Genomic DNA, 17,660 nt, shown 5'->3' on the forward strand with positions numbered 1-17,660 from the left:
AAGGGTTATGGGGTGATCCTGGAAATTACAGAAAGGTAAGCCTGACTTCAGTTTCAGGCAAGATGGTATAAATTATTATAAAGAATAAAATTACAGAACATGTAGACAAACATGGTTTAATGGGTTAGAGTTGGCATACTGTGAACGGGGGTGGGGGGTGGGGAGGGACTGAATAGTTTAGGAGGGAGGGGAAGACATCTTGACTGATATGTGGTGTAATGCTGACAGTATTTCAACTTATCCCCATCATGTTTGGCTGCATATAGGGTTGACATGGTGGTGACGTCATAATCAGCATTTAAAAATGGGTGGCTTGAGCCTACACGGAGTGGTGGGCAAGGCTATCATCACCTTGTTGGGCAGACTGGATGTACCATGAGGGTCTTTTTTTTTTTGTCATCATCTACTGTTGTGTCAGCCACTCGGGATCTTCATTGTCCTTCCATCCCTTTCCTGTAACCTCATGTACCCATTCTCTTCTCCCACCTACATAATGTCCTTTTTCCCTTGCCCATAGCACATCCTACCTCTTTTAATGTCTTCTGTTCAGTATTAATCTACCGTCCCTGCATTTGACGGTATGTAGCACCTTCTCCTGGACCCTTCTACTTCCTCCATCATTCTACTTCAGCCCTCTCACCTCTCATTCATCCCCATGCTAAAACATAAAACATCCACTTCACCTCCCCCTTCCCCTGCTTCATATTCAAATCTCCAAAATACATGTATGTACTATAAGTACAATTTCAGTTACCTGCTATAGCCCACTCTAAATAACATATCCCAGATTCTAGCCTTATTTTAATTTGTTTTTGTATTTTCACTATAGCATATACACAGTTTTGCTCCTCCATTACTCAGCTCTCGAGCTTAAAGACCCAGTAAAAAAACTCAATCTTCCTTTTTAACATCCAGTATTCTTAGGTGTTAAGATTTGCTGCTGTATCTGATCCAAATTCCTGGTGATAAACCAAATCATCAGATGAGTTTTGTCCCTGTTCAGTGGAGGTCACACTTGCTTTCTCCATTTGTGGGCTTCAAATCATGTTTAGCACTCTGGAAATTTATACCCAGTTCACAGGCTAGCCTAATCTTTATGCTTTGGTCTAGGTAGGTCCATCAGTAACTTCAGAAAGCTTATCGCTTTTCTAGGGGTGAAGAGAAATTTCCACTTACCCTCCAAGTATAACTACCTATCTGGCTGGAAACCAGATAAACTACCTGTCTGGCTGGAACCCAGATGCCAACTTTGATTCCCCTGCCCACCTGCAATACACACTCTGTTGCAATTGTTTGTAAGGCAGCAGCTCTTTACACTTCCTTACTGTTTTTCACACTTGAATCTGGAAATATGCCTACCTCTACACCACTGAAATAGCAGACTTTGAGTTAGCAAGTTGTTTTAAGTATTTTTATCTCTGGTATCGCAGCAATTTTGCAGTCAGGGACCTCGGAGACATTCTGATTGAGCCATGGCCTTAATTCCTAGTTTGCCCTTTTAATCTTATATACAGGCTCTGCCTCAGTGCTTGGAAAGCAAGCACATAGGAGGTTATGCACATATTTAACTGAGTTGTCCCTCTCTGCTCCTGCTGATACTCTATAAATATGAATATTCAACTATTTATTCTCTTTTCCTGTTTGACTAATGCTAGAGCTTCTAACTTTCTCACAGTTCCATTCCTCAGCAATTTTGGTTTCCAGCACCTCAGTCTGCTCATTAAAATAATTTGGTTTTTCCCCCCATCGTGACACCAACATCTCTGTCTCATTTTATGCAGGATGGATCTCCCTTGGTACTGTCTCCTGTACTATATTGGTCACTTAGCTAGTTTCCTTTGGAATCGTGCCGCATCTAATTGTAGGGAGTATGCTCGGCCATGTATGTTACTCTCATTCCCTGTTCCAGGGTCCCTGGTGGCATACGTACATATTTTTTAAAGGAAATAAGTCATGGATTTCATATACTACCTCTCTATGGGTACAATCAAAGTCATTTTCATATACTGTATGCAGGTACTATTTCTGTCTCTAGTGGGCTCACAATTTGTTGTATACCTGGATCAATGGAGGGTTAGGTGACTTGCATGGAGTCACAAGGAGCCACAGTGAGAATTGGATCTGGTTCCTTAGGTTTTCAGCCCACTGCTCTATCCATTAGACTGCTCCTGAGCAGTTTGTTTACTGCTTTTTGGCATTTTCAATATCAAGGCTTGCAGGTGTTCAGCTTGCAATATCATACATTAAGCCTGAGGAAGATGTCAAGTCACCAACAGTGGGAGTGGGGACATTGGAGTTTGGTTAAGCGCAACCACTTTCTATGTTGGCTCAGCTAGAAGTTATATTTTTTTAAACTTTTTTATACTGTATATCTAATTTGAGCTGATTAAATGAAGAAACACAATATTCATCAATTTATCATAGTAAAAACTTGTTAGAAAATTGGTGAAATAAGGCATGTCATAACACATTTAAAATCATTTCTTGTACAAAATGAGATTGAAAAACATTGATTCCTCCTCTTAATAAATCTTAAGGAAACATATGCTACTTTCTCTCTCTAAAGTCATACCCTACTGTTTTAATGTTTGCCCTCTAAAAATGTAGTGTGGTTCTCTCTTAACTTCCTGTGAAGTATGATCTATTCCTTGTACTTGAATTCAGTGTGCAATAATCTTATCCAGTTTGTCATGCTTCTCACCACCATTATAGCAGGAGGGCTACCCCCCATCATGTTTTCTTTTCTCTTTTTTGGTGCAGTTACAAAAACAGTGTTTGAGCTAGTTGAGTTTTCTCTGGAATTAGTCTTTAGATCTAATTGTTTATTTAAAGCTTCTAATGACCATGAATTCAATTCAGAATGGTGTACTTGAGCAGCCTTGATGGAAATATGAACATTAACTTCAGTAACATTAGGAATATTGTTAAAAGCTTTCATGCTGCAAAGCTTGGAGGCTTTGGTGGTTGTCATTTTATTTGTGCTGGATTTAGCTCCTGGTATCACGTGTTAGCTGTGTAAACTCTGACTTTATTTTTTCTAGTACTGAGGCGAGGAAGCTGAGCCTGTCAAATCTGTGATTAGTACTACCCTAGTCCCGGTTAAGCCAATATTTTAATTAGATGTGCTGTTTGTTGCAGTAGATTTGGTCATTATCTAGTTGAATAACAACAATATGTACTCTATTGTGACCCGCCTTGAGAAAGGCGGGGTATAAATAAATACAAATATCTAAAAAATTCTCCAGCATCAATTTATTTATTTATTTTTACAAATAGGCCAAATAATAGAATATATCCCTTTAAACTCCACATCCCTGGTATAGATCCCTACTGTCAACCTATCTAACACACAAAATACAGTGGTGGTGTCTAAAAAAACAGGTGCTCTTTATTAGCTCAATAACTCAAATCTGGTGCTCTTTATTAACTCAATGACTTGACATGTACGTGTTTTTGACCAACAAAGCCTGCCACAGGAGTCTTGTAACGAAAGAGTCACATCAAATAATGTAACACATAGTATGTCAAAAATGGAATCGCAACATATATAGCAAAACCACTGAATTTTGATACAAAAAGGGTTTTCAATTCTAGTCTTCAAAATGCTGTAGTGTGATACTTACCTGTGGGTGTGACTCTCCTATGTCTGTGTCAACCTAAGCCATCTCATTGTTGAAACCTTTTCCAGCGCCCTGTGGTTTCTGTATGTGATGCTTTGTGTAAATCTATTAATGAAGTATAATACATTTAGTTGTTTAATTCTGTTTGCTGTTGAGATCCAAGAAATCCTAGTTGTGGAAAATCTTGAAATCTTCCCACTTTCTTCTACTCTATACTTTTTGGTGTAGTTTATGTCCTTTATTCTGCTTATAAATTATACAGAGAAGAAGTAGTGTGAAGATAAAAGGCCCAATGAGTTCGCACTTTTGGGATTTTTACTGGTTGCAATTATAAATTGCATTGGAAAACAATGCATCTCTCTGCTCTTTAACTTTGGGCTTGCTTTTCATAATATACTGCTGTATAGTAAATGTACAAAGATGGTTGAGAGATTGAATGATCAATTAGAGCAGGATGAGCAAATGGGTAAAAATAAAAGATGAAGAAAAAAAAAGTTAATTTTAGAAACTTTCCTGATGTTTCTCATGCAAGAAATTGTAAATACCTAGTTTTCTCTTTTAGTGGTTTGTGGTGCAGACTAGTTTTTCCTTCCATCTTCCAGTAGTCAGAGAAGTCCATCACCAGGTCCAAATCATACCTCCAGCACTGGTGCAACAAATACGACAGCTGTACTGCAAAATGCTTCTGCAAGGCCCACATGTTCACTGACATCTACGCTAGCTGCACACTTCAGCGAAAATCTCATCAAACATGTCCAAGGCTGGCCTGCAGATCATGCAGAAAAACAGGTAAACATAAAGGGCTGAAATTGTAAGGCTATTTTTTTCCATAGCATTGCTTAAGTTTGAGCCTAATGTGAACATCCCTTAACATCTATAGTTTTTTAATTTTTATGTTAAAAATAATTATTCAAAGAAAAAATAGTCACTCTTAGAATTGAAATATTAGTCTACAAACTAGTTTACTGAATTTAGCTACATTTGAAATGTCAACTGAAATACAAACTGAATTGAAGCAAATTTTCAGATTAGTTTTGGTGCATTCGTTTATACATCTGTATGTTATGTATCTACTCAGACATGCATTATCAGATCTTCCTTATTTTCTGTCTAGAGAGATTTGACAGGCAAATTTATTTTATACTAGGACAAGCAGGCAGCATAGTCTTACATGTAGGTGATGCCATCCACTGAACCCGGTACGGACAGTCCACAAGTGCAGTGTCACTTTAAAAAAACTTGAAGACCGCCTGCACCACGCATGTGCGAGTGCCTTCCCACCCACTGCCCACTCGTGAGACCATCAGTTCTTAATTTTCCATGGAGCTGAGAAGCCATTCTTTCAGGGTTTTTCAGGGTGCGTATTATATGCGCCTATTTTAGGCGTAGATTTTTTATGTACGTTTTGCGCTTATATTCTTTATTAGTACTTTTGTGTCTTCCTGTTTCATCATTTTTTATTGAGTTTTCTTTTTGGGCCCCCAGGCCGTTTTAATCCTGTTGTTAGGTGGGATTGTCAAGACTTAGTCGGTTTATAATTTACTCAACCTTCTCGAACTATTCAGTCTTTTGACCTCATGTTGGCAATTTTTCCTCCAATGTCCAAGGCTTCTAGTAGATTTAAGCATTGTCCTTGGTGTCGTAGGGCTATTTCTCGTACTGATCTCATATCTGTTGCATTCAGTGCCTGGGTCCTGATCACTGTGATTTTTCTTGCCTGCTCTATTTAAAATTATAGAAAAGATCACTAAAAGCCAGAAAATTACTGTTTGAAAAACCTTTTGGGTCATCTGTTTCTATATCAGAAATGATGGGAATCTCCAGTGCCGATTTTCAGCATCTGATAACTCCGGTATCGATGGCATTGACATCGTCTAAGTCATTGGTGCTGCTTGCATCGGGGGAACCTCATAAAAACGCTTCAGCATCATCTCAGGCATCTTCACTTTCGCACTCTTAAGCGCTGATGCACCAATGACAGATTATCATCTATACAGTTGCCATCACCTTTAAAGCTTGCCTCGATATCAGGGTCACCAGTGCTTCGACATGAATGAATGCGCCATCTCTGCAAGAACAGCTTTCTATGCTGTTACAGAAAAGGCTAGTTGTGCTACTGCAGTTGTAAACATGCACAGTCCTGCTCAAACAGTGCTAACCTCAGCCCAGACTGAGCATTGCCTGGATACTCAATTAAGACATCAATCTCGGAGCATGCAGCCTCAAGCATCAGCAACTGTAATTGATATAAATGACCGATCTATTATCAAGGACGCATGGCATTGACGCCTAGACATTGATGCATGCATCCTTGGTGAAAGAATGCCGTTCATCTCATTCTCAGCACTCCTACCAATGTTCATTGAGGCAGTCTAGTCAATGTTTACCTTGATGTTGGCCTCCATCTCCTCAAGGCTCCTCTTGACAATCTCCTTGATGTCATTCTCCACTAACAGAACACGATATCGAAGACTCTGACATAACTTGGTGATTTTCTAGTGTTGTCAGCGAATGAGACTTATGCTTTTTCATCTCCTTCCCTGCCTTGTAGTAAGTCTCCCCCAGAAGGTCTGTTTTTCATTAAATTCATTAAAAAGATGGGACAAAAACTCCCAATAAAAATAAAGTCTGATTTAAAGTCTCAGGCATAGCTTAGAGAGGCACTTGGCTTAAAAAAAAAAAAAATTGCCTCCAGACTGCATAAAGGTTCTTCTTGACAACCTCATGAAGAAGGCATTACTGACGACTGGGAATCTAATTTTCATGTTTCAGTAGTTCCATGTAGACTGGACTCACTTTAACGCATACAGTCTTGTCTTGAATTTGACAAACCACAGTTGCAACTATAGTCTCTAGTTGATCTACCCTGAAAAAGGCTCATAGTTCCAGACCTTCCCCAGGGAGAGAAGGCAGAACGCTGGATAATTTTGAGCGCAGAATATTTCAAGCTTCTATGCTGGTGAATAGAATCTTAAACTATAATTTCTACAAGACTTTTTATATGAAATCCCTCATACAAAAGATGTCTCATTATGAACAGTATATTCGATCAAAACATCTTCCCTCTTACCAGCGTCTGGCAAATGATCTCCTAGAAACCAGGAAGTAAATGGTATGCTCTACATTTGATGCTTTTCACATCACTTCTCATACTTCTGCAGTCTCAATAGTTATGTGCAGACAAGCCTGACTGAGAATCTCTGACCTAGATGCTAACATCCTGGACCGTCTTTCCAATATACCCTGTGTAGGAGATAATTTGTTTGGAGACTACATAGAGGAAGCCTTGCAAAAAAATCTGAAAACATACTGATTGTGATGGTTGAGACTGGTGAGATTTGTAGGACAAAGTAGTCATGTAAAGATATACCAATGTCTCCAGAAGATCTACACACTATTCAAAGCAGGGATATTGCCATTCTTCTGTAACTGTCCATTCAGCGACTCAGCAATGCCCTAGGCAACAGAGACAGCAGAAGACCACTGTGTCAACTCAGTCCAAACAGCAGCAGTCCTTTTGACTTACTTCTGGAGGGCATAGTCAGTATTTCTCAACCTCCACCTCAGACTTTTCCTATAGGACAGGGGTAGGGAACTCCGGTCCTCGAGAGCCATATTCCAGTCGGGTTTTCAGGATTTCCCCAATTATATGCATTGAAAGCAGTGCATGCAAATAGATCTCATGCATATTCATTGGGGAAATCCTGAAAACCCAACTGGAATACGGTTCTCGAGGACCGGAGTTCCCTACCCCTGCTATAGGAGGTCGTCTTACCCATTTCCATCAAAGCTGGGCCCTAATAACAGACAGATGGGTCCTTCAAGTTGTCAGGGTTATGCCCTTCGCTTACAAAAGAAACCTCCAAACCATCCTCCAAAAGAGTCTCTTTTCAACTCCCAGCAACAAAATCTACTTAAAGAGCTCTCAGCCCTCCTTCAGCTCAATGTGATAGAACAAGTCCCTATGCAGGAGAGGGACCAAGGGTTCTACTCCGTGTTTTTTCTCATACCAAAAAAGACCAGGGACTCTGTCCAATTCTAAACCTCCGTATTCTGAACAGATATTTGGTGGAGAAGTTTCACATGATCTCACTGGGAACCCTACTACCACTGTTAGAAAAGAACGACTGGCTTTGCTCTCTAGATCTCAAAGAAGTGTATACCCATATTCCCATTCAATCTGCTCACAGGAAGTACCTCTGCTTTTAAATATGAATACATCATTTCCAGTACAAGGTGCTCCCATTTGGCCTGGCATCGGCAACCAGAGTTTTCATAAAATGCCTAGTAGCAGTAGCAGCATTACTCTGCACATACATGTTTTCCCATACTTGGACAACTGGTTGATCAAGGCCTCCACACTTCTGCAGGCTAAACAAACCAGGGATGCAATGATTCACTTACTAGAACTGGGATTTGCAATCAACTACTAGAAGTCACATCTAGAATCCACACAGACTCTAGAATTCATTGGAGCACTCTTAACACAATTCAAACTCATGCATTCCTACCCCAACATAGACTCAACGCTCTTGATTCAACTTTGCCAGAAAGTTTCCTCTTGCTATATTTCAACATGCCAAATGCTGCGAGTACTCAATCACGTGGTGTCTGCTGTACATGTCACTCCCTTTGCCTCAATGGGCTCTTTCAACCCAGTGGTTTCAAGCCATGGACCTTCTCGCTCAACTAATCGGAGTGACATCACAACTTCAAAAATCACTCCAGTGGTGATTAACACCAACCAACCTCTCCAAGGGACTTTTATTCCAAGTGCCACCACATCAAAAGATTCTAACAGTCGATGCTTCCATGATTGGATGGGGAGCCCATTTTGATGGTCTCCATATCCAGGGAACCTGAAATCTTCAGGAGAATCTGCTCAAACTCCGATCAATCTGCAATGTTCTGTTCACATTCCAGAATCATCTCAATCAAGTAGTACTCGTCCACACGAACAACCAAGTAACCATGTACTATGTGAACAAGCAGGAAGGAACAGGATCCCACCGCCTCTGCCAGGAAGCAATACAAATCTGGTCTTAGGTGATCCCTCGCAACATTTTCCTGCAAGCAAAATATATTGGCAGACAAATTGAGCAGAATCCTTCAGCTTCGTAAGTGGATACTCCAAGGTTCTTAATCAAATCTTTGTGGATTGGGGGACCCTAGAGATACACCTCTTTCCTTCCCCCCACAGCCACAAACTTCCACTCTTCTGTTCCAGACTGTATTCTTCCAATTGTAAGGAGTCAAATGCCTTCTTTTCAACTGGCAGAACAAGTTTCTGTACGCATTCCAACCAGTTCCTATGATCAAGAAGACTCTGCTCAGACTTCAACAAGATCAGGCCACCATGATTTTAATAGCTCCACAGTGGCCTTGTCAACCTTGGTTTCTTCTACAACTGGGAAAAAGGGAACCCATCACACTGCAGGTCTTTCCAACCTTGCTAACACAGAACGAGGATTCTTTACTCCATTCCAATTTACGTAGTTAGCACTCAGTGCTATCGCTGTTTTCTATTCAGCAACAGACAAAAAGCCTGTCCATGCTCTGGTTTCTAGATACGTAGGAGGACTTTTTCATAAAAAACCACCTCTCTGACCTCCTCCAGTGGCATGGGATTGTATTGTGGTACTTACCGCTTTGATAAAGCCTTCCTTTGAACCACTCGCGACTTCATCTCTCAAGTATCTCACTTGGAAAGTAGTATTCCTCATATCTATCATATGTGCATGCAGAGTATGTGAATTTCAAGCACTAGTGTCACAACATTCTACCACAGCAGGATAGTTCTCCGTACTCATCCTAAATTCTTCCCTAAAGCCATCTCGAAATTTCATCTGAACCAGACTATAGTTCTTCCTGTCTTCTTTTCAAGACCACATTCTCATCCTGATGAAGCTGCACTCCACAATTGGACTGTAAACGTGCCCTCACTTATTACTTAGATCGGACTAAACCTCACAGAACTTTTTTTAAGCTGTTCTGTCATTTGATCCAAACAGAATTGGTTCTCCTCACACCAAGAGAACCAACTCAGCATACCTGGCGGATTGTATACCCTTTTACAATGATCAGGCTGGGTTGACAATTGAGGGCCTTGTCACTGCACACAAAGTGTGAGCAATAGCAACTTCAGTAGCTCACCTGCTTTATTCTCCCATTGAAGACATCTGCAAAGCAGCCACTTGGTCCTCAATCCATACCTTCACATCTCATTACTGTTTGGATAATCATTCCAGATGAGCTAGTCTGGCCAAACAGTTCTGAGACCTTTATTTTCCATTTAGAGGCCAACTTCCCTCCAACCCTATTGGGTTTCACCAGACTCATATACAGTCATGTGAAAAAATTAGGACACTCCATGAAATATTCAGTTCTTTCATAAGAAATGTTCACATATCGATGTCAAATCTTTTTTTAAATTTATCTCTGGAAAAGAAAGTGATGTAATTGCAGATAAACAACAAAAATTTTCCTCGATTTACTCGTGAAACAAAAGATATCCACAAAAATGTGTATTCTAACTGAGGAATAAATTAGGACACCCTAATAGCTAGTGTTATCCCCTTTGACTGAAATAACTGCAGTGAGATGCTTCTTGTAGCCATCTACCAGTCGCTGACATCGATCTGAGGAAAGTTTGGCCCACTTAATGCAGAATTCTTTCAGCTGTGAGATGTTTGAGGGATTTCTTGCATGTATAGCCCATTTCATATCTCCCTATAGCATCTCAATGGGATTAAAATTAGGGCTTTGACTCGGCCACTCCAGGACTCTCCATTTCTTAGTTTTCAGCCAGTCCTTGTTGAATTTATTGATATGTTTTGGGCCATGGTTGTGTTGCAGGGTCCAGTTCTGCTTTAATTTTCTTACAGATGGTCTCGCATGTTCCTGAAGCACCCTCTGATACACGGTAGAACTCATGGTGGATTATATGATAGTGAGCTGGCCAGATCCTGCTGCAGCAAAGCATCCCCAAACCATGACACTTCCACCTCCATGCTTCACAGTTGCTATGGGGTTCTTTTCCTGGAATGATGTATTTGGTGTATGCCAAACGTGTCCTCTTTTTTGATGTCCAAATAATTCAATTTTAGATTCATCTGTCCATAGAACACTATTCCAGAAGTCCTGGTGTTGTCTATGTTCTCTCTTGCAAACTTCAGTCTGGCCTTGATGTTTCTCTTAGAGAGCAAAGGTTTCCTTCTTGCACACCTCCCATTCAGGTTAAATTTGTGCAGTCTCTTTCTGATTGTAAAGGCATGCACTTTCACATCAACAGTAGCAGGAGCCTACTGTAGGTCCCGTGAAGACAATTTAGGGTTTTTGAAGACTTAGCATCTTGCGGTCTCCTCAAGGGTCAACTTGCTTGGACGGCCAGACCTGAGCATGTTGGCAGTTGTTTGGAAAGTTCTCCACTTGTACACTATTTCCAGACTGTGGAATGGCTAATGTCAACTTCTTTCAAGATCTTTTTAAATCTCTTACCAGACTTATAAGCTGCTACAATCATCTTTCTGAAGGCCTCAGACAGTTCTTTTGATCTCACCATGGTTTTCATTCTCACTGCAGCAGTCATGAGCACACCAAACTAAATGTCTGAGGTTTAAGTAGGGCAAACCTCCTTCAAAATGCTGAGTAATGATGTTCTAATCGTGTGCATCTGATGTGAAACACCTGTGTGTGATTTGAGGTACTTTAATTATTTATTTATTTATATACCACTTATATCCTAAGTGGTTTACATTCAGGTACTTTATCATATTTCCCTATCTGTCCCGGTGGGCTCAAACTCTATCTAGTGTACCTGGGGATTAAGTGACTTGCCCAGGGTCACAAGGAGCAGCGAGGGATTTGAACCCACAACCTCAGAGTGATAAGTCTGTAGATCTAATCACTGCGCCATGTGGGGGTGTCCTAATTTTTTCCTCAGAATACACATTTTTGTGGGTATATTTTGTTTCATGAGTAAATCAAAGAAAATATTTTGTTTACCTGCAATTACATCACTCTCTTTTTCAGAGATTAAAAAAAAAAAAAAGATTTGACATAGATATGTGAACATTTCTTAAGAAAGAAGTGAATATTTCATGGGGTGTCCTAATTTTTTCACATGACTGTGTGTATATATGTATATATAATCTAATTCAGACATGATCCTAGCTGCTAGAGAGTCCCACATGTAAAAATATTCTGCCTGCTTGTCCTGGGATAAAGCACAGTTACTTACTTATAATAGGTGTTATCTAGGGACAGCAGGCAGTTATTGCAACCCGCCCACCTCCTCTAGTTGACTTCTTAGCTTTTTTTTTAAAACTGAACTGATGGTCCCATGGGCAGGAAGGCATGTACGGTGCAGGCAGTCTTCAAGTTTTTTTTAAAGTGACACTACACTTGTGGACTGTCCGTACTGGGCTCAGTAGATGACATCACCCACATGTAAGAATATCTGCCTGCTGTCCCTGGATAACACTTGTTAACAGGTAAGTCACTGTGTTGTCTCTGAGCATGAACAACGTAGCAAGTCCTCATTGATGGGTGACACCATCTGACAGAGCCTGTGTTTCCAGTTAGTAAAGTTCTGGAAACCTCGTCTATCTTCTTGTTTCTTCAGAGCTGTGGAAGAACATTTCTTTTTTCTCAATCACTGTCACAAGTAGAACTCCTCTTTTTTTTTTCCTTTAGCGTCCCTACTAGGATTTTTCAGCTATCTTAAAGGTGTTTTTGTGTACTTACCTTCTTTTTGCCTTTAGGGAGCATGGTTATCCTGTCTGAGTCCTGTTTTTTGATTTTGTAGTGGCTATCTTTTTCAGTATATTCCAGAAAAGCCCTCAACAGCTTTAAAGAGTGTGGGCAGTGCAACAAGACCATCCAATTAAAATATACTGGTACTTGTAGTGCCTTTCACCTAATTATAAACCACCTCAGTATCATTTGTGTGCACAGAAGGATTTTGGAGCTGTGAAGAACGTGAAAACTTTTGGCATTTTAGTCCAGTCCATCTCATCTATCACTGTGTCAGAAGTATTGTTTTGAAGGGTTTAGAAGCTACACTGAATAATGGGGATGCATCAGTATTGGTAAAGCATCAATCAAACTGAATTTCGAGCATCAATAAAGGCCACTGAGAACCTACATCAACCAATTTCCACCGGAAGAGCAAGAACTCATTTTCTTCATTATCACTGAGGATATCCAATGTCTAGCAGAGGCTCAGAAGCATCAACATTGGACCCACTGGAGTATGACATTGAGGTACTGGAGTCCATTGCATTTTAAAGTGTCCCTGGACGGAAACCCACTCAGCTTCTTTGACATCAGAGGGGTTCTGCCAGCCTCCAAGGACCTGACACCAGTCCATGAGCAATACTTTGACTCTGGAAGATAATGTGTTCTACCTTTGATATTGATATTAGTGGTTTTCAAGGAGGAATTTAATAGGAAGATCCATGAGAGGTTTGCTCAGATTCTCACATGACATGATGACTTGACTACACTACAGTAGTCATTGATACAGGTTGATTCTCGAGACCCATTCTCTTCCTGGTAGGCAATTTTATCAACACCAAAGTTACTAAAGTTGATATTAGGTGTGCTGGTGTCTGTAGTGCATTGGGGGAGATTGCTGCCCCAGGACACAAGTGAACATTGATACATAGATACTCTTGGTTGAGGGATTTTTCCATTGAGACATGTGAGACACTAGGCTCCAATGCAGACTTTTTCTTTGGAATATTTTCTTGGTCTGAAAAAGTATAGTTATGGGATTCCCAATATTCTAAAGAGGAGAGCAATTGACTCCCAGTTCTCCATGAAAGGAGTCTTCCCCAGAGGGTGTTTCTTTTGCAGATAAGACAAAAAAACAACAACCAAGGAACCAAGTCATCATGCAACTAAAAACAAAAAGTGGGGATGGAGCAACTAGAGACAACCGTGGAAGAGTTTACAAGTAAACTGCAATGTAAAATTGAAAATCTGCAAATAGTCTTGATGGATGCAAAACACCTAGACCCATCAATAAAGACTATTTGCAGATTTTCAATTTTGGTTTACTTGTGAATTCTTCCATAGTTGTCTCTAGTTTTTCCAACCCTATTTTTTGATCTTTCCTTAGCAGATATCATCATGGAAGTGGTTGACATTTCATTTAAAAGAAATGATAAAAGAAAAGCGTCGCAACTGTTATGCAAAAAAAAAAATAGGAGCAGTCAATATCAATAGTAGAGAATTGTTCAAAATATTGAACAAATTAACAGATACTACACAGATCCTTAAAATCCAAAATGAACGGATACCAACGGTCAACATCCTCGCTGACCACTTTAGCAAAACAATCATTGATTTAAGAGCCTCAATATCTTCACCTTCACCCAACTTCATTTTCAAGTTCATTCCACAGGAAAGAGAGCCCAATGTCGATATGTACTGGAATGAATTCGAACACCCTGATTGGTCTAACTTCCTCACATTATTCAATAAATACGCCAAATCAAAATGTCTTCTAGATGAATGTCCATCCCAGATCATGCAAATTGCAGTTCCCAAATTCAAAAGGGATCTATTTAATTGGGCAACATCCATACTTAAAACTGGAATTTACCAGGAAAATATGGGTCACATTCTAATCACACCCATCTCCAAAGACCAGAAGACCTCACTCACTTTGACGTCCAATTACAGACCCATTGCGAGTACCCCCTTCTTCACCAAAATGTTAGAAGGATTGGTCAACTTGGAACTTGTAAATCACTTAGAAAAATTCAATCTCTTAAATAAACCATCAATCAGGTTTTAGAAAAGGATTCAGCACTGAGACAGTACTTGGCTTTCTCCTTAATCACCTATACAATCTCTTCAGTCATGGCACCAGCGCCCTGATCTTACAATTAGACTTTAGTAGCGCTTTTGATCTAGTGGATCATGAAATAATGCTCACATGTCTAGATGCAATGGGAATATCGGGAAGTGTGTGGACCTGGTTTCAAGGCTTTTTAACTAAACGATCATATCAAGTGGTCAACGATGGAAATTACTTGGAAAAGTCCCTCGGGAGTCCCTCAAGGCTCCCCACTATCTCCCACCTTGTTCAACATATATATCTCCTCCCTAGGTCACCTACTGAAAAAGTTAAATCTAATATATTACATTTATGCAGATGGCATCTCTATATTAATTCTAATAACAAATGTGACGAATGCCACATCCAAGCACATCTCCTTCATTATGACGGAAATTGAACAATGGACCACAAACTTTAAATTGAAACTAAACTCAGGAAAAACAAAAATTTTCCTGGCTAGCCCAAAGGAAAAAATCACCACAACAACAATACAAATAAATGGTCACGACCACCCAATATTAAAAATTATAAGAATATTAGGAGTCACTCTAGATACTAAATTAACTATGACCGATCACATAAACACGGTGACTAAAAAATGCTTCTCCACTCTTTGGAAACTGAAAATCATAAAAAAATATTTTGACCCTCTATCCTTCAGATTACTGGTTCAGTCGCTGATTCTATCCACCCTGGACTATTGTAACATTATCTACTTGGGGATACCTAAAAAAAACCGTAAGAAAACTGTAAATAATTCAAAACACGGCCGTCCGCTTAATATTCAGACTAAAGAAAAGTGATCACGTTAGTCCCTTTTACAAACGACTACACTGGTTACCACTCGAAGAAAGAATTCTATTCAAGTTCTCCTGCTTTTGCTATAAATTAATCTGGGGAATGGCCCCTAATTACCTCCTACCTATACAACCTGTACATCCTAGCCAGACCCTTACAACATACTTGAGTGCCTCACAAATAGCCCTAACACACAATCACAACACTATAATAATACAAGCAGCCCACAGCCTACACCAGCCCAACCACCCCAACACTCTCACACCCTCACTACTCTGATCAGCTGCAACCACAACACTCTGGTCACTTGCACCACCAAGCTGGTCATAGCGCTACAACAACAGCAGTCCTCACATCTGCTCCACGCAGCAGCTACCAACAGGTCCACACAAGCAGCACACTCATGATAAGATTACCTTTACTTGTAAATTGTATTAAACTATTTTAACATTACTGTATTGGACTGAACTGACATTACTGCATTGTATTGACATTATAGCACTGTACTGGACTGACACTAGATCGAACTGTATTGACATTACTGCATTATATTGTATTGACATTATATCGAACTGTATTGGATCACACTGTATGATACGTCATCTGATCCCTGCACCCCCCCAACTTTACCTTACCTCTCTGCAACAAACCTGACTAACCAAGCAAAAGTCAAGAGAAACTCCACCCCAAACCAACACTGCGCCAACCCAACCATCTATCACCCAACAGAGCCCTCATAATGGCCTGGCCGAACACTAGCCAATGTGCAGCACTACTCCTACTCTGCCTACTCACCTCTAGATGCTGCAACGCAGACCACTCAAAAGCATCCCCCATCCCCATCCACATCACCTTATACCGATCGGTAAACCCCAAATCCCCTACGTACACTCTCCACACCACAAAAGCCCACTCAAACACCAATCCACCCCCCATCCACCCTCACTCCCACAAACAGACCAAACCTCACCCAAAAAAACCAAGAACACTAAAAAAACTTGAATACTCCCACCTCTCACCAATCGACCACACCAACCACCAGTCCCTACTTGGATCATATTTAAATATCAGATCAATGAGAAACAAATCGACACTGATCAAAGATTGGCTGACCGAAACTAACCCCGACTTCGTCCTCTTCACAGAAACCTGGTTGCAATCAGACAAGGACATCATCATCAAAGACTGTCTACCCACAGGTTTCAAGATTCTCTCACTAGCCAGAACATGGGGAAGAGGAGGAGGCCTAGCAATAATTTACCGGGAACAGCTAAAATGTGCCATTCTCAACACAATATCCTCACCCAACGCAGAAATTCTAACCATCTCCCTAACCTCTAAATCACTGCCCTCCTCGCTAACTATCACGTTATTCTATATACCTCCCAAAAAATGGACACTGGCCAAAGAGGATTTCGCGGAATCGCTATTAACCAACTCCCTAACAAGCCCGTACAATCTTCTATGCGGGGACATCAACATCCATCTTGAACAATCTGACCAACCAGAAATCGCGGACCTATGGTCACTGCTCACCCAACTAGGCTATGCCAAACAACCCCCTACTAAAACCCACCAAAGAGGTCACCAACTAGACCTGGTCACCTTCTCCTCTAAGGAACTGGCCAATCCCACGTTTTACTGGAAGCAAGGCAGCTGGTCCGACTCCCTCTGGTCAGATCACTCCCTATACACCTTCTCAATAGGATGCCAACAAAAAACCCCAAAAACCAACAAAACCAGAATGATCAAAACCCACACTTCCAGAGGAAAAATCGACCCAGTGGAATTCTGGTCCCGCTTCGAAACATACACCAAACAAACCGAAGAAACGGAAAAAATCATGACCTCATGGATCGTGGATAGCACGAACATACTAAACGAAATAGCCCCCATGAAGACCCGCAGAATAAGAAACTCAAACCAAGAAGGCTGGTTCGATTCAGAACTACTGCTATTAAAAAAGGAGCTCAGAAAAACAGAAAGACTATGGCAAAAATCAGGAACCCAAGAACATAGACTGGCCTGGAGACAAAAATTAAAAAATTACAAAAACCTTACCAACGAAAAAAGAAAAAACTTTTACTCCCACAAAATTGGCAACATTAAAACCAACAGTAGTAACCTCTTTAAATTGGTTAACGACCTATACAACATCGAAACCATCACAAACATCTATGAAGAACCCACTATAACTGCCAACGCCCTCGCAGACTTCTTCATCACCAAAACTCAAAAACTAAGATCAACTTTACCCACCAAGATGAATCCCCTCGAACTATTCCCCATTCTCTCAGACCCCGATACATCTAACCCAAACCCAGGATCCATAACAGACCTTAGCTGGAAACAATTCTCAACAATAGACTGGCAAACCTTTAACACCTACTACA

General features: G+C 40.5%; 1 protein-coding gene across 7 annotated transcripts in view; it reads left to right on the top strand.

Annotated features, from left to right (window-relative positions):
• WAC (WW domain containing adaptor with coiled-coil) overlaps positions 1-17,660 on the top strand; it is a 351,928-nt gene that overhangs the window by 242,612 nt on the left and 91,656 nt on the right. For 4 of the 7 annotated variants that reach the window (XM_033931443.1, XM_033931441.1, XM_033931439.1 and 1 more), the window contains one exon: positions 4,223-4,409. The exons of 1 other annotated variant lie outside the window; for it this stretch is intronic. In XM_033931443.1, the coding sequence (XP_033787334.1) occupies positions 4,223-4,409 (187 nt within the window). Of the gene's footprint in view, positions 1-4,182; positions 4,410-17,660 lie in introns of those variants that run through there. 2 more of the 7 variants (XM_033931440.1, XM_033931445.1) reach the window with 2 other exon arrangements.

Source organism: Geotrypetes seraphini, chromosome 2, assembly GCF_902459505.1.
Source record: "Geotrypetes seraphini chromosome 2, aGeoSer1.1, whole genome shotgun sequence".
NCBI lineage: Eukaryota > Metazoa > Chordata > Amphibia > Gymnophiona > Dermophiidae > Geotrypetes > Geotrypetes seraphini.